This window comes from Schistocerca piceifrons, chromosome 11 (assembly GCF_021461385.2).
Source record: "Schistocerca piceifrons isolate TAMUIC-IGC-003096 chromosome 11, iqSchPice1.1, whole genome shotgun sequence".
In the NCBI taxonomy this organism is placed as follows: Eukaryota; Metazoa; Arthropoda; class Insecta; order Orthoptera; family Acrididae; genus Schistocerca; species Schistocerca piceifrons.
Genome location: NC_060148.1, coordinates 144,358,240 through 144,380,360, shown reverse-complemented (window position 1 = coordinate 144,380,360; position 22,121 = coordinate 144,358,240). Strand labels below are relative to the sequence as shown.

The window sequence follows — 22,121 nt, the reverse complement described above, 5'->3', positions numbered from 1 at the left end:
CAAGAGCAACATCACTGTTAAGTAGCGCGAACACAAATAGGAAAAGTTAATGGTTTGAATTAATATACACAGTGTTGCTACAAGAAAAGCAAAGTTTTCACGCATAATATTGGCTTCTAAGATTTGTGGGGATGTAAAACCAGTGGCTCACCCATCAATAATATTGCTACCCTACCGCAGCAAGAACAACTGTACCTTTACCGTATCAGTTCTCTGTAGTGCGCGTTTTATGCTACATGCATTGTGTACATGCTGCGAGAATAAAAGTATTCACAGTAAGTGTCAGGAGTGTGAGTGATTATTTATCATCATAATTACCACGCCCACTCGCCACTGCCTACAGATTAAGAAGCCCCAAGAGAAGCTAAGCTTTCATGTATAATGTTGATCTTTCTGAAAGATCAAGTCTATTCAAGTTTGACATCAATAGCTAGTAGCGCCACTATGAGGATGCAAATCAGGTTTGCTTTAAATACACGCTGTAATGGTCACAAGCGTTAGTTACCTTTGAGATTGGACATCATGAACTGATGTTAGTCAAGAATTCCTTTAAGGGCGACAAAGATGCCATTATCGACACCCCAGCGAGTTTCGGTGAGGTCGTGTAATAGGTACAGTTGCGAGAAGACCGGGGTTCATAGGACCGTGTGGCACTACCGAGAGGGAAGAACATCGTGTTCCGTTCATGGCCCTCTCACGTTGTACTGCATATGACACAGCAATCTGAGCAGCAGTTGGCACTACTGTGACAGAATGAACCGTTGCAAATTGGTTTCTGCAAGGACAGCTCCGAGCCAGACAACCTGTTGCACGCATTACACTGACCAAAAACTACCACAATTTGCAAGTTCAGTGGTGTCAAGTGAGAGCTCGTCAGAGGCAGGGTGCAGGTCTATTGTGTTTTCTGATTAAAGCTGTTTCTGCCTCAGAGCGGGTGATTGCGGTGCGTCGATTAGGAGGAGGCCAGTTTCAGTCGTGTGCTCAACCTGTTTGTGTGACGACACACGACGTAAACCTGCAGTTATGGCCTGGGGTGCAATTTTGTTATGACAGCAGGAGCACTCTTGTGGTTATCCCACACACCCTGACTGCCAATTTGTACATCAGTCTGGTGATTCAACCTGTCGTGCTGCCATTTACGAACAGCATTCCACGGAGTGTTTTCCGACAGGATAGTGCTCGCCAACATACCTCTGGCCTCACCCGATACGTTCTACAGAGTGTCGACACGATGCCTCGCCTCGCCCGATCGCCAGATTTGTCTCCGATCGAGCACGTACGGGACACCGTCTGACGACGACACTGGCACCGTCCACAAACACCATTAACCGTCCCCGTATTGACTGTCCGACTGCAACAGGTGTGGAACTCCATCCCACAAATTGACATCTCTCACCTGTACAACACAGTGGATGCAAATTTGCGGCCTTTCATTGCAATGGCTTATCTCGTACTTACATTAACCTGTGAGCTTGCAATGTTAATCACTTAAATATGTTACCTAGACAAATGTAGTCACAAAAATTTCGTTACTCTACATTAATTATTTTTTGGTGTTGCTATTTTTTTCCCATCAATGTAATAGCAGCAGCAGCAGCAGCAGCAGCAGCGAGGATATTGACAGTGACAATGTGGCTAAGGTCGACACTTTCACAGATAAGAGTTGCGTCATCGCATATATTGAAATGCTGTAACATCACAATCCTTACTTCATCTCAACATATTTCAAACCTTTTCTTTTTAATTAAGAAGAGAGTACTTATTGATCCCCTGAGGTGGTTGTCGGTTTTTCACGCATCAGTAGTAGGTGTTGCAACGGCTCTACAATTGTGCAGTGTGACATTCGTAATAGGTCAACCGACACGACATAACGACAAGTGGCAGTGTAGCAGCATTGGCAACATAGCCGCTGACTGTCACAGATGTCCTTTCAGTGGCCCGAATACAGTTACAATGCCTTTCTGCAAACTACGGTTAGTTTCATCTCGTCTTCACGGTCACTTCGAGAGCAATACGTAAGGGCTGGTGAATATCCTCAGCTTCTTCACTAGTACTAGTTCTTGAAATTTTATATGCAAGCTTTTGTGGGATAATTTGCATTCACATCCACAAGTCTGTTAACTCAGGTTTCACAATATTACCATGGCAATCCCTGGGAGTGAGACATGCCTGAGCACATTCATCTTACTCCTGTCTGTATACCTTCAATATCCCCTGCTAGTCCTACTTACAATTAGCACTGGTTCCCATTTTTACGATTGCATTTCCCGAGTATGCTACCCGTGAACCAAAATCTGCCATTGCTTTACCTATAACTGAGTCCGTGTGATCATTCCATTTCACATCCCTACCTTCAGGTATTTGTACAAGTTGGCTGATTTCAACTGTGACTTGCTGGAAGTCGTAGGATACTACGTCTTTTTTGTTTTATGAAGTGCACAATTTTACTTATCTATACACTTATATCAAGTTGCCAAACTTCACACCATTTTGAAATCTTATTAAGATTTGCTTGAATGTCTGTGCAGTCTTTCTTTCTTTCTTTCTTTCTTTCCTTTTTTTTGAGATAGGTCTTCATTATAGAAAAATGCATCATCTGTATAAAGCTTGAAGCTACTTCTAATATTGTTTGCAATTTCATTGACATAAAACATGAATAAAGTCAGTCCCATCACACTTCATGTTTGGCTACTAAAATCTGTACTTTTCATTGCTACATATTGCTTACCGATAAATGATACCTGCAAACAAAAAACCTATAAAATGAGTTATTATACAGAAGAGCAGCACTATCATGCAGGTTTTTTGTTCTATTTTCACAGGGACAACTGAGCCGAGGGATGACACACTTCTCCGAGAGAGGGTGCCAATCGTAGTGGCTGAGCGAGAGGAAGCACCTGCACAGATGTCAATGTAAGAGCTCTTCTAATCACCAGCCTAGCCTGTAAAAGTGCAATACTTTCAAAGTAAATGAACGAAATAATGACCATGTATGCAGTCGGGTTTGAAGAGATAAACAATTAACTGAAATGCCACACAGAGTCCATTCTATGTAAAAAACTTGTATGTAGTCATTTTGAATTGGATATGTTGATTAGACATTTGATACTGTTTGAAGGTGATTGTACACAACTGTGGACAATCTATGAAAGATGTCGGCATAATTAATTGAGGAAAGTAGAAGTTGCTGTATTACATTTCCTTCCGACACGAACTGGTCAGTCAGGAGAAGTAGTCTTTTAGCGCCGTGTCCGAGGAAACGATGAAACAAAGCTATGAAGAAAAGTAGTATAATAGTAAGACTTTGCTGAAAAGACAACATCCGATCCCACTGGAAAGTCTAAAGCAGCGTGCAGTCCAAACATAGAAAGTATGCTCGGCAGTGTTAAAATATGCCGTCGGGCAGAAAGAATAACAGACAGCTGTGAGGCTGCACTATGAATCTGTGTGGTGGAATTTGTGACAATGGGATAGGAAAAAAGCAATGCCCACAAAATAATCCAAAAGTACTTTTGGCATCGACAAGACTACTGTGAATAGTTTCCCTAGACCTTGAAGAGCACAATAAAAGTAGACAACAAGTATTAAGACCAGTTCACAGTGCAGAATGCCACAGTTCATATTGCAGAATCAGACAGGCAAAACAAAATCTGTCATAAAAGGAACCAATCATTAATTTATTTCCATTCTGATCAGCAGTTTCTCAACATTCTTACCCATAACAGTAAATAAATGGTATTTCCAGAATGAATCTTTCACTGTGAAGTGCACTATATGCCAATTTGAAACTTTGTGACAGATTAAAAATGTGTACTGGACCAGGTCTCGAACTGAAGTGTTACGTGCCATTTAGTCAAATGGCATTTCACACTACTTGTGTAGTACAAGGAAAGATGATTGATACAGAATAATATTATGTAGGGAATAAGTCACAGAACGGGTACTTTGGTCGGGTATCTGTTTCCGTGTGTGTGTGTGTGTGTGTGTGTGTGTGTGTGTGTGTACATTATGAGAAAACAGCAAGAGGTGGTGACATATAAATGGCTTCACCTGCTGTGGGCAGGGTCTTTTACATTTTGGCACTGTCACTTGGTGGTGGATTGATGGTCAAACAGCAATCACTCTCCGAGAATGAAAACAAAAGAGAAGATGGTTTTGTGACAAATGAAATATTTGGTAATCTGGATTGCCAGGTTGTGCCTTCGAGACATATGTCACATAAAAGTGTGTTCTACAGAAATTCACAAGTCACACTAATGATCCGTGCACCAATTTAAGGAAATATATGTTTGTAAAAGGAGAGTAGTGGACGTGCTTTCTTGTGATAAGAGCAGAAGTTACCTTCTTTCACTCCAATAACAGTTGCAGAATGTGAAGAAATCAAGCCATTCCTTGGCTAAACACAGGATTTCAGAGGCACCCATTACCAGTACCTCCACTCCAAGACAGTAAACTACAGTGACCGGATTAAAAGAAAAAGGTAAATACATCACATGTTACGTTGGATGAGAGATATCTGGTAGTATTCTAACTCAGCTTTGACTACAAGGAGTGAGTCGGCGGCTACATAAAACCCTACAATTAGCAAGACAAAACATTTCATTTGGCTCACAGTGTACAGAACACTGAGCATTGGAGCTAACAGAAGAAAATAACTATAAATTTAGGAAATCTTGAAATTCAATGTGTGATAAATTATGGCACTGCTAAGAGCAACAAGGATTAAACAGAAGGAGAAAATATAAATAAACAGATGTAACTGTATTGTCCGATGTCAGTAACATTTCGCTGACAAGAAAGTGAAAGGAAATAGTGACACATTTCATGAAATCTGAAGACAAATCATACTTATAAAATTGTGGTACAAGTGTTACAGCAACTTCAATTAAATTTACATGTCAGGTAAATTACGTCAACACGTGAATAAAAGAATGTTTTAACTATAACAGAGTAATTTCTCAGCAGGTTTGGAGGTGCAGAATTTTTTTGGCAGGTTGGGAGAAGAAGATTTCGAATCTAGACATCGGTGGGGACGCAGTAGGAGCTGAGCAATGCTGCAGGGGTGCTGCCGTACGACACGTACCGTCGATCTATTGCCGTGTTCGAGATGGCAGCTGTGCCAGGTAGTGCAAGTCATTGCGGAATTTCGCCACGTACAGACAGTTGCTTCGGCTACACGATGAGGGATGGGAATTCGTCAGAAAGATTGAGCTGTCCAGAAAAATCCACATTGAAAACTTTTTTTCATCTAGACAGTGACATAGTGTTTCAGTGTTATCACTTCTAAGAAAACAGTGTAGTAACAGAGGGTACACAATAGGGAATATTTGCATTGTATGCCAGTTATTACTGGAAGAATTGGCACAGAGGCTCCAGAATGTATTAAAGGTGTTTTGGAGCAAATGTATGACAAAATGAATTCTAATTTTAAGAAATTATCTGACAAAGTAGATTCTAATATTAAGCAACTATTTGACAATGTAGAGTCTAGAGAGTAATGAACTGTCTGTCAAGGTAGAAAATAAGGAAGAAGGTCTAAATTTAGAGATAACAGAACATGTCAAACAGGAAATAGCAGCTAAATTAACTATCGTTGCAAATATTTTGACCCAGTCACCTCAGGAGTTGAAGAATGAGATCAATACCAATGCAATTTAGTTTGCAAGGAAGTAAAAGAGCAAATCTCAGAGGCAAAAAAGCATTTAACTGTTTTAGAACACTGCAAAGAATTTAGAGAAATAATTAAAACACCTGAAACGCTACCTAATTTGGAGGAATGATTACGTGAATTAATAAATTCTACTGTATAAGAGAAAGTAGAATTGTTTGATACTAATACTCTTTCCAAGTGACTAAAGCATGTTAAACTTCATCCCATTAAAGAAACAAATACCTTATTTAATACTAATACTCTTTCCAAGTGTTCAAAACATGTTAAACTTTATCCCATTAAACAGGCAAATACCAACACAGTAATGCATTATTAGCAAGAATATTTTCAAGGTGTGGGTAAACCACTATGTCTATTAACTGACAGTGGACAGCAATTTATTAGCCATAATTTTAAGGAATTCTTGGCTTGGGAAGAGATAAGACACATTAACTATATCCACATATAGTCCACAAACTAAGCATTGTGAACATGTTATGAAGGAATTAGGACAATTGTGTAAAATGTACTGTACTATGAGGCACACAACCTGGGCACAACTAGTGCCGTAAGCCTTAATGAATTACCACATAAATCAACAGGATTAGCGCCTATAGTAATCACGAATAAAACCTCTATAGGAGGGCCATTGTAAAAATTGTTTACACGGCAAAACTCATCGGCAATCAACTTGGAAAAGTTGCTAGACAAAGTACAAGAAAATCTGATTACACTGGGACAAAATAAAACAGAACTTTTAATAAGAAGGCTGTTGTACAAAACTATCAAATAAATGATTTAGTATCAGTATGGGATTTTCATCAGAGCTCAAATGTAAAGAAGGAAACAAGCAATTTTTTTCAGCGTTACAGTGGATCTTTTACAGTTCAGAATGTACCACATCGAAAAGCAGTATATGCAATAGACAGTGATACAGGGCAAAATAAAGGAGTATACAATATAGATATGATTAAAAGATTTAAGGCCCCAGGAGTGTTCGTGCTCTTTGTGAACTCGGTGGGTTGACGTCCACCAGCCATTCGAGTTAAATTGTTTCCATATCTGTATCTTTGTTTTCTTGGGGACAATTTCTATCTTCTTTGACTATTCTATTATATTAATATTATACAGTCTAATATCACTTCTTGCAGAAAGAGAACTAAAAATATGACCTCAGCAACTATATGCATAATATCTATGGTTGATTCAATGTAACTACAAAATTAACATTTTATCGAAAATTCTGAAGATGTACAATGTACATGTAGTACACAAAAAAACTAAGAATAAGAACAATTTTAGCTCTATTATTATATGATGGTTATAGCACTATGATACTTGTAGAGAAATGCTTTCAATCAGGAGGTCTTTGCATAAGCTGTGAACATAGTAAGCTAAATATTATGGAATTTAGAATAAGGAATTATTGATTTTGTACATTTTTTTAAAACATAAAAAAGAATAGAATGGTTGGGTTTGTAATTGAATTTTATTAGGGGAGGTTATCATGGGTAAGGAGATCACATCTATTGAGTATTGACCATCGAATACGAATAGACTGACCACAGAAATTACACTGACCACTGATGACGACTTAGGTGAATACACTTGCCTATTCCATCGCATTTCATAGGAGTTTGTTAGGATCCATTTTCAAGGTGTCTGCGATGGTGAAGCCGTGCAGTCCGTTCTGTAGTGAATGTCAAACAACTTCTCCCTGTGGCTCCACGGTGAAGTACCTTAGCAGATGGGGGACTCTGAGGGGTAGTGTAGTAAGGGAATCCATCTATGGCGTACTGTCTTCTTTTCTTTTCTGATCCTAACATACCAGTCTGACAACTTTCTTTTCTTACTTCTCCATTATAAGGATGAAATCTATCTTCCCTCTGACCACATGCAAAGTTCTTATCACACGATTTCTTCCTTTTCAGTCTATATAGTAGAATTTACAGCCTACAACAGTGAGATTGCACTGGCAGTTATTTCACGCATGATGACAACAATAAATTATCAGGTTCTTTATTTTGGGTTAAGTAAGTGACATGTTACTCATGCCACACTTTATAGGGGAGAAGAGTCCAGATATGAGATGGATGGCAAGACAAACAGATTGCATGCTAACGTCCATAGCCCAATAAGAAGCATGATCTTAAAGAGTTAACAAGAGTATGGGAAGGTTTGATTACTCGTAATCTTTTGTATTGTCTAAATCTAGTAATTATAAGAAAGTAAACTATAAACTGTATGTATCAGTAAATAGAAGCAAGAAACATAAGCATGAGAAGTATGTGTATGTAGAGATGTTATATGTGTCATAAACAAGAGGAAGACAGAAAAGTTAGAAGAGAGGAGTTAAGATATTTAGATAGAGAGCAAACAGGTAATGTCAGCAGAAAGCAGTTATGGGAGAAGCTTGTTGTTTAGAGTGAGAAAATACAGAAAAAGTGGGCTAGTGAGTGTGCTTACTGATGAAGTTAAGATGGGACATACCCAAGTAGCGGATGAGGTGTAGGAGAGGGAAAGGGTATGTGGATCTGCAGAAGGAATGGCCGATACCTTCGTCATGTGAATCTGTGGGAGAAATGACATGTACTATTTCATGTAGGTAGGTGAGACGTAAGGTTACACAGACCCACAGAAGGAGTGGTCTATATCTTGGTCAGGTGAACCCATTGAGGGAATGACCTGTACCACATTTTTTTAGGGAAATGAGGGTACACCTACATCTATAAGGGTATACAGGTTTGACACAGTGACTGCCCTTAGAAGCCGTGTTAAGTGCAGTGAACACGGAAGTATGAAGCTTTATGGTGCTCATGATATGATAGTTTTCTCCAAACTAGTTCTATAATCAAATAGACTTACCTGACAGTAGAGATGAAAATGGTTGGAGCAGGAATGTTACACGCTCGTCTATACTGAGATTTGACTCTAGACACCAAATAGTAGGCATATATCTGACAAGTAACTCCTCAGGTAGATATAATGTGAGAAAAGGTAAAAGGCAACCAACTATGTATTATACAAGAAGTGAACACGAATACTATACTGGCTTGAAGCAAATGTAGTGTTAAATGAATATAAAAACTGTTAAGTGATAACACGATAGACATGTACAGGGTCATTCACAAAGATACGCGAATATCTTAATGTGTTATTCTACAAGAAAAACTAAAGAAAAAGTTGATATCACCATAGATCCGCAAATGTATGGTTACGGAGTTATGGCTAATAAAAGATTTTGCCAGAAATTTAACAACTTCGCTAATATGAAGCCATCGAAAACTGTATGAGGGTAAAGCAAAGCACGATATCCATTAATTTTGTCGTTATTGATCTGGTGAATCTAACAAAACATGTCCCAGACACGTATCTGCAGTAATTTTCCAGGACAACCAGAGAAGCAAAATTTCATAAAATTTTAATTTATTACAAAGTTTTCATGAGAAGTTATAGAGAATATAATAACAGTTGCCAACAATGACATAAATGTTTCTACATTCTTACGGGAAAGTAAACAAATTTACTTGTATAATAAACTTTGCTTCACTGGATGTTCTGGAAAACTACTGCAGGTACATGTCTGAGACATGTTTTATCAGATTCACCAAACCAACAACAACAAAATAAATGGAAATCGTGCTTTACTTTAACCTCATACAGTTTTGCGATGGATTCATATAAGCGAAGGTGCTAAATTTCAGGCAAAATCTTTTACTAGCTGTAACTCCGTAACTAAACATTTGCAGACCTATGTTTATCTGAACTTTTTTCTTCAGTTTTACTTTTAGCATAACATATTAAAATATTTGCATATCTCTGTGAATCACCCAGTACATATTAAAGTGACGTTTTGTTATACAGAAAGACTGATATAGAAAGACTGGTCATTACACGACAATTTTTTGCATCATGCAGAATGTGAAGTAACAATATTATGAAAATGGAAGTTGCCACTCACTTTATAGCAGAGGTGTTGAATTGCAGATAGGCACAACACAAAGACTATCACAAAAAAGGTTTCGGCCATTAAGGCCTTCGTCAACAATAGACAAAACACACACACACACACACACACACACACACACACACACACACACACACACACACACACACAAAAAAAACTGCATTTTCAGGCAACTAAAAGTAAATAATATGAAGATACACAAAGTAGACTAACACTGTTCTGCACAATTTACCTGAAATGAAGCAATAAAATTGAAAAGACTTGTTATTAAAAATGGAGTTTGATTCCTTTTTAAAGAAGAAAATCATATCCAGTGTTTTAGTAATTAGGTTGTCTATAGTTGTGTGTTAAAGAAAAATCAATTATTGTTTTTGAGATTGTGAGAGGTCCTGACATCTTTCCTAAAAGTGGGGGAATACAAAGTGTTATATGCTGTTTAGGCAAATGACGTTTCACATTCCTTGTGTAGTTCAAGGAAAGATGAACGTGAGAGAATAATACTAAGTCGCAGAACATATTCTGTGCATGGGTGTTTGTTTTCATATCTATAGACAGAATAGGGGAGGTGTGGAATGCAAGAAATTGGTGAGGTGTGATGACAAATAAGTGGCTTCACCTGCTGTGAGTGGGGCCTTTTACGTTTCGGTGTCACGGGTCGGCAGTGGCTCGAGCGTCTAAGAGCAACCGCACTCTCCGAGAACGAAAGCAAAAGACACGACGGTTTTGCGACAAATGACATATACGATGAACTTAATTCTCAGGTTGTGCCTTTGAGGCATATGTCTTATAAAAGTGTGTTCAACTGAAATTCACGAGTCACACTAAATCCTCATTTGCTCCAATAACAGCTGCGGAACGTGAAGAAGTCGAGCCTTTCCTTCGCTAAACACTGGATTTGAGAGGCACCGATTAGCAGGACCTCTACTTCGAGACAATCAACTACGGCAACAGAGTTAAAAGAAAAAGGTAAATGCGTCACATTTTATGTCGGGTGACAGATCTCGTGAAGTGTTCTGACTTAGCTTCGACTACAAGGAGCAAGCCGGCAGCTACACAAAATCCTAAATCAACAAGAAAAGCATTTCAGAACCCATAACCTTGATTTTTGTGGGTACGTGCTCTACTAACTGACCTATATAAGCACAACTCGTGACCCACCTACACAGTTTTTCTTCATCTTCCACCACGTAAAGCTGCAAGAGCACATCTGTAACAGTACTTGCTCAGCTACACTCCTACTCTTTGGTTAGCGCGAACTAGGTGCCAATTCTGACACGTGCTAACTACCGAGTCTCACATTCTGGAACCTGTGGAACACTAAGTGCTTATTTTGTTGAGTTGCACCGGCTCTGTCCCAGTAAGTAACACAACTGGGCATGTGAGTCGGCCGGTGTCCACAGCTAGAAGTGTCAGCTGGGTCATAGAAATGAGGTCGGTGGAAGTAAAAGCTAGATGCCTTGTGGAAGACGGAGAAAAAGAATTGTAAGATGAAGTTAAATAGTGATTAATTGTCATATATATAAAAGTTAATGTGTAAGTGTATTGGGTCTGTAGGCCCTTACTATAACTTTACACTTGGCACAGGTCGATAGGGCGAACAATCGACTGTGACGTGTTGAGAGAGAGAGTGTCGAGATGCGCCAGTGTGGTTGGCGGGAATAGTGTGTGTGTGGAGGCCATTATTGAAATACAGGGTCTTTAACGGAGAAGGGTGTCGCCATCGCCATGGTTAGACCCCTAAATAATAAATTAATACCAGGAAAGTGATGAAGTATCATTATGAAAGATATCAGTGACGTTACTAGTGCCGATATTTGGTTTCGCATCTACCGCGCCGGCCTAACCTTGGATTGCAGTGTTGGATGCAGTGATGGATTAGCGTGTGACGATAATGTTAAATGAAGAAAGCCTGTGCTGAGAGTAGCCGTAATTAGATATGTATGACGAAGGCAGTGGCTGTCTCCTTTTTGTGTTTTGAGAAGATTATAAGTTCGTAATTAGTAAAACTGTGTTGGTGTTCCTTATTACCAGACATTCAGTATTATAGTATTGAACAGAACGAACTGGAAAGTAACAACCTCTGTAGCAGTCAATTCCCATTGCCAGCCCCATTAGGTTCACGGTCATGTTAATAATAAATATTGGGCTGCTATTCGATCAGATCAGATCGGGATAAAAACGGAGGTGTTACAGAAGGAACAAGTGTTAGCTTTTCTAGTGTGAGTAAAACAGGAGTTACTGATCACGATTTTTGTGTATTAATGATCTACAGGAGATTGTGCTAAAAGTTGATACTGGTGTTGATAAGGAATTGAGATCAATTAAATAGTGACTTACTTAGAATGACAAACTGCAAAATTTTGGATGTGAGAAGCATAGCAGCAAACATTTTTTGTTGGGAAGCAATAATCTAAGTTTATATGCAATGTGTTGTCTTTTATAGCACATCTGACAATGGGTAATTGCCAAGTCAACAGACATTAATTACAGACTTGTCACAAATAAAAGGTAGATGGTTTATTTCCGTATCGGATGTGATTTCTTGTAAATTGTCTCCCTCAAAAGTCCAATTGTCAAACTGCTAGATAAACAATAAAATATCTAAAATTCCGAAAGGGAGAGATTACAGGTCACGACTCGTGTCCAGATACCTCAGCCGGTAGAGCGCATGCCTGAGAAAAGAAAGGTTCCGGGTTCGAGTACCACTTCGGCACAGAGTTTTCATCTGTTACGAAGTTTCAAATCGGCACACACACTGTTGCAGAATAAATGATTCATGCTGGTACCCAGTATTTCATTCCCAAATTATCTTTTCTCACACCTGCCCATTCCACCCAGGATCTGCTCCTCCCCCATTACATCAGAAGAAGGACTTATACCTGTGGGAAAGTTTCTCGACAGTTGCTCAGTGCTGCACCAACAAGCACTCCGATTCGAAAGGACGAGTCGACACCTCGAATTACGAGTGACGAGGCATTAAAGCTTTCTACAGGTGAGTTTAGAGGGTCACAGCCGCAGGCCGGAAACTCACCGAGCGTTTCGACGACGGCGACCATCTTCTCGATCTCGTCCGGGCAGATGTCGGGACAGTGCGTGAAGCCGAAGTAGATGAGTAGCCACTGGCCCAGGAAGTCGCGGCTGGAGCGCGGCCGGCCCTCGCAGTCCACGAGCTCGAAGGCACCGCCGATGGCTGCTTTGCCCAGCTGCCGCTTTCTCTCGCGGTCGCGTGCTGTGTACAGTAAAGCACCGGTCGCAATTTGTCGACTGTCCGTACCATGTAGCTGAGGTGTCGCAATACCGACTGACACCTGCGGTAGCTTTACTGCCATCTGAGGCAGTGTATTTGCGTTGTTTGTTGCACTGAAAGGAAATTCACTCGAGAAACTCTAAAATTACGACTATAAATTGTTGGCCAGTACTTATCTTCAAGAATCAAAACATTCAGTACTGCCAATAAAAGCATAATGGTAAACCTCCGATTATTTAAAGAATAGAACTCTTGCATATAAAACAGCTTGAAACATCTGATTACTTTAAAAATGAGTTAATCTGTTAAACATTTGACTTAAAGCGTGCAAGTGAGAAAAGGTTTGAAATTATGCTTACAGTCTGTTGGAAGTCACTAAGTGTGCTCATTATGAAACACTCGATTAATATAGTCCGAGTAGTGTCCATTCCATTTTGAGAAAAAGGTAGTTTTTCACGCATCTCAATGTTTACAACTGTGTGTCGAGCGAAGATATGATTTTGCAGGTATATTCAATGGTACATGGATACTGTCTGAAAATTCTGTTGAAAATAGAATTTGTAGTAATGAAGTAACAAAATTAAAATGCCGTACTTATGCTAAGTTTTATGCATAAACAATGAAAATGTAGTAAACAATAAACTTTTTTCCTTTCATCATTTTGTGGGGAATGTCAGTAAAGTAAAGGTTTTGAAATTCTGTGTCAAGTTTGTCGAAAGTCACGAAGTGCTCTCACTCTGAAATACTGCCAAATATATTTTGCGTATTTGCTGTTATGCTGTCTCCAAATGAAAACACATTTTCTAATGGAATACTTGCCTTAACGATTTACACTTTTGACATAAGATTAACTCCTTAATAAGGAGGTTATAACAACATTTTGAATTTGGTCAATAATCACACAACGTATTGAAATCAAATTCCTTCTGCCCCTGTAAGTCGTTAGATAGGCAACCTGCAGCTGGCACAGGTTCAGGGAGCATTTTAGCAATACAGATAAAAATCTGAGCTCCCATATGTTCATCTCTATATTGCTAAAATGCTTCCCGAATTGTTATTTATGGGTCAACTAAACCAAACAATACGGATGCCAGTTTCATCTCGTGACGTAATGACATTGTGACGCACGATGTCACATGCACGCAAACAGGAAACAGAACAGAATACTGGCAATTTTCAATTTTTTTCCTTTTTTTGCACTCCCTGTAATAAAAGTGGAACACCTAGCAGGGCAGGAGGAAATGAAAAGAAACTTCATGGGCTGAGAGAGTATTTGAGGTTACTTCAGTGATTACAACAGCTAGCAAAGGAGCAGCTTACTGGCACTCAACAGCGAGCTAATCAGCAAATGTACAAAGAGCTTGGCAGTATACGCCCACTTGTTATTACAATGTTGCACCCCTCTGCCACTGATTTGGTCGGGGAGGTCTTTTTGTATTGATAAATAACAGCAACATTAAAACATTGTCTACAACAACAAAGTACAAACTATATATAAAAAGACATGTACCATTCCATATTACGAGGGTTGCCCACAAAGTAATGCACCCCAGTTTTTTTTTCTTTGCCAACACTTTATTGAACATAATGAGAATTACATATACGAAAGAATGGTGTTTTATCTACACACCCTATTTTTCCACATAATCTCCATCCTGTTCTACAGCCTTCCTCCAGTGTGAATTAGGGTGTGTATGCCCTGTCGGTACCAATCCCTGACCTGGTGATGGAGCCTGTGCTTCACTTTGTGCATCACCTCCTCCTCGTCCTCAAAATGTCTTCCACGAATGGCATCCTTTAATGGTACAAACAAGTGGAAGTCTGAGGAGGCTAAGCCAGGGCTGTCAGGTGTGACAGCCGTGGACGGTCTACCAGACTGCTGCAAATCGTGGATGTGTCTCTGAAAATGCCCTTCCCCATTCCCATTGACGCATATCATCTTAAAGAAACCTACTTTTCTTTTACAGGTGTCTAGACGTGATTTCACTATGCAGCTCAAATCAAGTCAAAGACAGATACTTGAAGACCCATGTCCCTGACAGTGATAAAGCTTTTTACAAAAGATCTTTCTTCAGTATTGGTAAACACTGTGGGCCTTACAACTTAACAACTGTGCTTGTTTTCCAACTTGTTAACAATTGTTTGCCTTGGAATGCTACATTTCCTTGCAGCTTTGCTCTGCCCAATTCGTCCTCTACTAATTTCTTCTAGTATTTTCAACAGTGATTCATTCGAATAACAGGTTTTTGTGCCATATTTCCAATTACGTACTTTGGAAGGTTTCTGCCATCCCAAGGTTTGTAGAAGAAAAATATAGTGAGCCCAGTGGTACTGTTTAGCTAAATGGAGGCTTAGATAGAATTTTGAAGTTTATTTTTATTGACACTACAGTAATTTTTGAACAACACAGAAATGAGTGACATCAGAAGTTGTGCAATTGTCTACAACAAGTTTCTTTAATTATTGGGACATGAATTTCCGAATTTTTACCCATACAAATGAGTATCGTTGCACTCAACCATCAAAATAAGATAATTCACGCAATACCGAGACATTTTATCAATTTCAGTGTCATAATATCTTGATTTATTATTATACTTTCAATTTGGTAGACACTGTACAATGATCCTGGTAACTTAGTACCTGTACAATGTTACCCTAAAATTTACATGAATTTGCTACTTCATAATCATTTAAAAACAAAACATTATGAAGGAGGTCATTATTTATACTTACAACCACAAACTGAAACCACTAGCATAAGAAGTTTTCTTAACAGCCAACTCGATCAAATAATAATTTACAAGACAAAGAAAGAACTTTTAGGAATGTGGAAGGACAATTGAAATATGAACTACAAATCACAGAGGTACTAAAATTGTTACTTTCAGTACAAAATAATGCCAGCAGATGGAACACCAGCCACTTGAAATGAAAATAGTAAGTGATACAAAGTTACCATGACTGGTAAAAAGTTACCCTGATTGAATGCATTAAATTTGTTGCATAATGTTCATGTTGTATAATGTATAGCTACTCCAATAGCAGGTTGACGTCTGCACCAGCTGATGCCCCTCTGATGGACTGCTGCTGTGCCACGCATTGGGGCAGTTTGGGGGGGGGGGGGGGGGTCACACATCGTGAACTATAACTATGCTTACCCGATCAGGCAGATGTGTGAACGCAGCTGACATTACAATGTGCAATAGCTTGCTTACTCACTATCACTTGTCACAATAAAACTATTGACGTACGACCGAGCTGTGGGAAACAGTAGTTTATAATAAACTGGACCATTTGGCCAATGTATCAGCAGTAAGTTATGCACTACTAAGGGGGAGGGGGGGGGGGGGGGACGGCATTGTAGACTTACACTGTACTTACACTGTACGCTGTTTTGAAGCCAGCCGACCGGGCCTACCATCATTTTAAGCAGGCCCAAACATTGGCAGTTGCTTCTTGCTCATTATTTTTACAAATTATAGCACTTGCATGAATAACATAGTGCAGGAAAGCAATTTTGAATATTTTTCTGTTCTTGAATGTGTATTTGCTCAGCTAATATGGCACATTTGGCCTCGTTAATGTAACCTAATTTTGCTGATGCACTTCGAATAAGCAAGAACCATGAGATATGAAAAAGATGCCTTCATAATGCATTTTATTCCACTTTCATCATATTTGTATTGATAGCAAATGAAGCTGGAAATCCAAAACTAATGCTTGTTTGCTTACTGGTACTGCTTCTTGTTAGTCACATTTTCAATTTTCAACTCATACGCACATTTTTTATGTTCGCATTTCCAAATAGCTTACCTATGTGTTCTTTGTTGAACGTTTTGCAACAAGGAAAGAAGCCAGGCATGCTATTATATATTGTGCATGCCGACAAAGTGAATGATTCCAGAATGAGATTTTCACTCTGCAGCGGAGTGTGCGCTGATATGAAAGGTCCTGAGTTCGAGTCTCGGCCCGGCACACAGTTATAATCTGCCAGGAAGTTTCAAAGTGAATGATTATTAGAATGCCAAATAAATAGAACCTCAGAGAGGTATGCTTCCATGCAGAATAGAGTTCTTATTTTATTAGATTGTCAGTGCATTAGTTTCACTGTAGTTTGCATGTCTCACACTGAAATCTTACCTATAGATGTGTAATTCAGTGCATGGCCAATAATAGCAATTTACAGGAAAAAAGGATATAATTTTTTAAACATCTTCCAGCATTGTGGAATGCTATAAATGTGATAAGGGTCTGGTCTCAAACACATGAGATCCCATAAAAAGAGATATAACCCTGTAACATGTATGTAAGTAACTCTTTTAGCAATGGTTGCCTAACCCCTGTAAGATGTAGGCCTCTCTTTCCAATAGTAGCCTATTTGCTTCTGTTCCCACAGTATTTCTCCAGTATCTCTGTCAGTTTTTCAGGAATAACCAAATACAGCACAATAGGAATGTTCATCAACTTTGATCATCTGCTTGATTTTACTTTTGAATTTCATATTGAGGTTTTCAAAGCATATAAGCCTATACCATGTTTTGTGATATACCAATAGTTAGTTAGTTAGTTTCATGTTCCATGTATCATTTGCATGATAAATTGTAATGCTGTGGAATGAGTCATCATATGTTGACATCAAGTTTTTTTTTTTTGTAAATATGCCTGCATGCTGACTATTTATTAGTTTTTTTTCCTTTTTTGATTATAGACAGACAGATGTTAGTAAATCCTACCCATCAACATTTACACATTACAGTAATAGATAATCTTTTGTGGGATAGGAGTAGTTATCAAACAGAAACATGTTTCGTTTAGTTTAAAATTTTACTTTGCTGTCTATCAGGCATTTTATATCAATGGGTGATTAAAACTTTTGGTTGCAGCATTGTGAACCGCTCTTTGTGCTACAGACAGCCTTAAATGGCATGATGAATGTAATTTTTTTCTTCTGATATTGTACTTATGTGCCTCATTGTTCCTGTTGAAGTGCAGTGGATCTTTTACAACACACTTCATGAGGAAATAACTATACTGTGAAGCGGGTAGAATGCTACTCACATGCTGAGCAACGTGCAGACATGACAAAAAGAGTGTTCGCCTAAGTTTTCAGCCAAAGCCTCCAACGGAAAGGAAGCAAAGTGCGCACGCGTACACAAACGACTGCTGTCTCCTGCTGTTCTAACCAGAACCTGAGCTTTCTTGAAGTGGGAGGAAATGTGATCAATGAATAATTATCGGTGGGAGTATTTAGGGCAGGAGATGCTGCCCCAACACTCAGTGTGGTTATGTAGCCAAGTGTTGGGCAAGGACATGACCATTGATAGGGTGTGGTTCGGATGTATCAGCGTTTGTGATTTGGAAGGCAATGAAAAACACAGGAAAGAAGAGAAAGAATTGACACTGAGTAAAGTAAAGCAAATTCAAAGTGAAATGACAAAAATAAAGCCACTACGATAAAAGTAAACAGTGCAACCATAATTCATGATACAAAGGAAAATATGGTTTGAAAGGCTCCACTTATGAATGAAATGTGATTTCTTTAAACTTTAGGCTATGACTGGATTAATTACTACACCAGTAAACAATGTAAAGTGGCAGTTTTCATGAAACAACTATGTCTCCGCACAATCAAAGCACCAAAGACAGTTGAAACTGGGCAGGGGCTCATTAGAGTAATGTAACGGAAGTGTCACAGCAGTGAACAATGGAGGTATAAATGTGGTGAACCTAATGTTTTGGGCTACATGAGATGTCAGCTTTTAAGTTTGTGAAGTAATGACAACAAACTTTTTTTTTTACCTCCACAGACAAATGTGACATACTGAAATGACACATTTAATTTCACTTTGGACAAATAAGAGAAAGTGTAAATGGTATACATTCTTTATATTTCATTTTAGTTACTCTTTGGCTTGAGAGAAACTCTTTGCAGGTGCTATTATGTAATGCTCTTTAAAGTTATTAAAAGTAGTGCATTTCCTTCACGTAGTTCTCACAAATAAATCAGTACATTACAGATATCTAAGGAACTCTTACATTGTCTGTTGAAACATAAAAGTTTTACAAAATTTAAACGAAAATTCCTCTTAGCTTCATTGCAAGTACTGATGTTGTAAAGTGGCATCATAAGTAATAGGGTACTGTAAATGGGCTTCTGTTGCGACACGTGTAGGTAATTATTTTCTACAAAAAATACTGCTCTAATCAAATAATTATTATTTTGAAGAGAAAAAAAGGCTGCTTTATCAATTATGTTGCAAAGATTCTTTTGATCCCCTTATTACATTAATTAAAGCACGTTTAGCTCCTGTTGCTAAGTGAGATAGAAAGAGTGCCATCTCTTTAATACAACCCAGAAAGCAGCATTTTCTTCCCCTAAAACCAGTGATTTTCATTTCAATTTACTGGGTTACATGTAGTTGGCATTAGCACCAACAGCATTAAGGAGAATAGTGTTAGTTTACTGTTAATAATATAGAGCACAGATTAAGTTTTTATGATTTGCTAGCCTTTTATTAATGTATATCTTGACTTGTTCCACATCACTGGAGGTTCTTTCACTTGATGAGACGTATGAAAAATTCATTTGTACAGGTATTTAAGTGTGAATGCATAAAGCTGAATGCAGATGAGAGGTACGACAACACCTACTATACAAACATGCGTAGACACATCTTTACTACATTTTGCTTGATTAACATAATGCGAGGGCATGCACATTGCAAGAGTCATTTAAGAAAAGCATACAGGTGGGCCAGTGATCTTGCATTACTAATGTTCAATTAATGCCACCACATGAATTCTTACTTGGAAAATTTACGTATATAATGTTCAAAAGAGTCAAACTACAATGACAGGGTAGAAAAATGTAGGAAAATCTTCTGCTATTGGTATACATTCTTTGTATAACCCATGACCATAGGCCTACGATCAATATTTTTTACTATTTTGAAAAAACTCTTATCTAATATGGTATACTTCAAATTAACAGTAGGCCTCCAAAACACAGTCACTCAAAAAATGTAAAACAATGCAAGGACAAAAGTCTCAAATAATAGGTCTCCAGTCTATCGGCAAAAGTAAAAAACTTCACTAGATTCCCAATAATATGGAATGGGCTTCATAATCCATGGCTGAACTACTTCAATATTTAGTTATCAAACACCATACAACAATACTTATCGTGTCCAAGAAACGACTCAACGATACATAATATTAGGTAGGCTGTCTGTTCTGTAGACACACAGTGAGGAAACTGATGAGGATATGAATTATGGAAATCTTAACAATATGCATCAAGACACTCACAAGCATTGTTATTTACACATGCAGCACTCAACTCATATTTTATACACATTAACAGATTACAGTGTGATACTGAATATGGTGGGAAATTAGATGCAGCAATAAAAAGTGTTCCACATTTACGTAGTATGGAAATGCAGCAATGGGAGAAAATACAATTACTAAACTGACATATGTAGTGAGCACTTTGTATAAATATACCTTGTTGTTTCTCGTTCTTTAAATGGAGCATAAAAGCTGCCAGGGAACCGCCTACAAGAGCTGTAATACCAACTGTTTTCCAGGTTACTGGACCACCCTTTCCCTTCTTCCCATCTTCTTTTCCACCTGGAATCTTTGTCGATGTACTAGTTGAATCGTCCGTAGCGTACCTTCTGACACCGGTACATGTTCCTGTCATCTAAAACAATAAACAGGACACCATTTTTATTGAACTTACTGTTCCTGCTGGACTTAAATACGAAAACGTAAATCACTTGATTCTGTAAAAAGTACGTTGCATTTTTTCAGTGAATACTAACCAGACTATTTCTATTTCTAAGTAAATAATGTAGTCTCGGCAGAACTTTCGACATTGTTTACACACAATCTGCGCACGCCCCAACTAGTAACGAGAGAGAGGTTACGTACGGGTCATCACTCATATACTACAGAGATACGGCGTTTCTTGTGAACGTATAGCACTCTGACGGGAGTAGACACTCTCCATGCTATGTATTAAATGTTTTCAGCTATATAACTAATGAATTTATTCGTCACCAAATTTTTCCTTTTTACAATCGATACAATTTCACACTATCACCCAGTGAATCATTGCACCGGCATTGTATTTACAATCTTTGAAGAGGACTTTCTTGTTATCAACCAAAAAATGAGCGTACATATAAAACTGACGTCTTTGGAAATGGCGGTTAATTTCAATTTTAACATTGCGTGGACTCCAAATTTTTTGTACTCCCACAGTCAGGAAGGGAAAAGACTCCTCGTAAGAGTGGTGATTTTTTAGTAAAATTAACGCCATGTTTCTGAATTATGTTCTGTATTGAATTCAACCTTTATCGCGCAAGTAATTCCGAAGCAGCGTTCTGTACTCACGATGGAAGACAATGATGCTCAATATGAACTGTCGGAATTTTGTGGGTTATCGGAAACATGGAGTCCCGAGAACTTAGGCAAGTTATACGAAAAATATATCATATATTCATGGCAAAATCTCTCACTTAACCATTTGATATCGTAATGTTTGCGTGGCATTGCAGCTTCAATGCTAAAGGCTTTTTGGCGAAACCTCGAGATGAAAAATACAGAAGATTTTGAAAAGAGAAGAGAAGATAAAATACCCTTTATGATTCTCAGCCGAGAAGTGATTGACATGGTATTTTGTATTGGCAGGCGACTTAATCAGACAACAGAAGCCCAATTTATAACCATAGAGATCTTGGATAGGTTTGTATTGAGTTCTTTGACCTACTGTATTCATACAGTACTGATTAGAAATTCTACAATTTGTGATTTTAAATGTGGAGTGTTGCCTTTTAATGTAAACAGAAAGTATGAAGGAAACCACAAATGATTCTACACATTTATTTATGTATTGGCCCTCAACATATTGTCTGTACATGGATTCAGTTGGATAAGTCATTTTTTTGCCATGAGAATGATGTGAGGGGAACATGTTTCAAATAGGAATATTGATAATAGGCCTTATAAACTACTTTTTTTTTTGCATAAGGTTCACAATTTCCTAATTCAACCAAAACTTGTGTCCAGTACACAGATAGTAACAGCATGACTGATACTGTATGCACAAACTAAGTAGACACTCGGTGCGGTGGCTGGTGGGAGCAATGGTAAAGGCATTCCCATTTATGGTGACTCCCATCAGACACTGTGGCGAGTGTCAACTTAGTTTTACATTCTCACTAGATACAGATTAGCATTACAGTGTA

The 22,121-nt window shown here is 38.4% G+C and overlaps 1 protein-coding gene across 1 annotated transcript in view; it reads right to left on the bottom strand.

Moving 5' to 3' along the window:
• The window catches only part of LOC124719942 (protein SCO1 homolog, mitochondrial), a 52,403-nt gene extending 31,421 nt beyond the window's left edge, over positions 1 to 20,982 (bottom strand). Inside the window, exons 1-3 of the mRNA XM_047245144.1 lie at positions 20,694 to 20,982; positions 20,374 to 20,572; positions 12,649 to 12,846 (exon numbers count right to left, since the gene is read on the bottom strand). Of these exons, the coding sequence (XP_047101100.1) occupies positions 12,649 to 12,846; positions 20,374 to 20,572; positions 20,694 to 20,747 (451 nt within the window). The 5' untranslated portion in view covers positions 20,748 to 20,982. The remainder of the gene's footprint in view (positions 1 to 12,648; positions 12,847 to 20,373; positions 20,573 to 20,693) is intronic.
• Between the last annotated feature and the right edge of the window lie 1,139 nt (positions 20,983 to 22,121).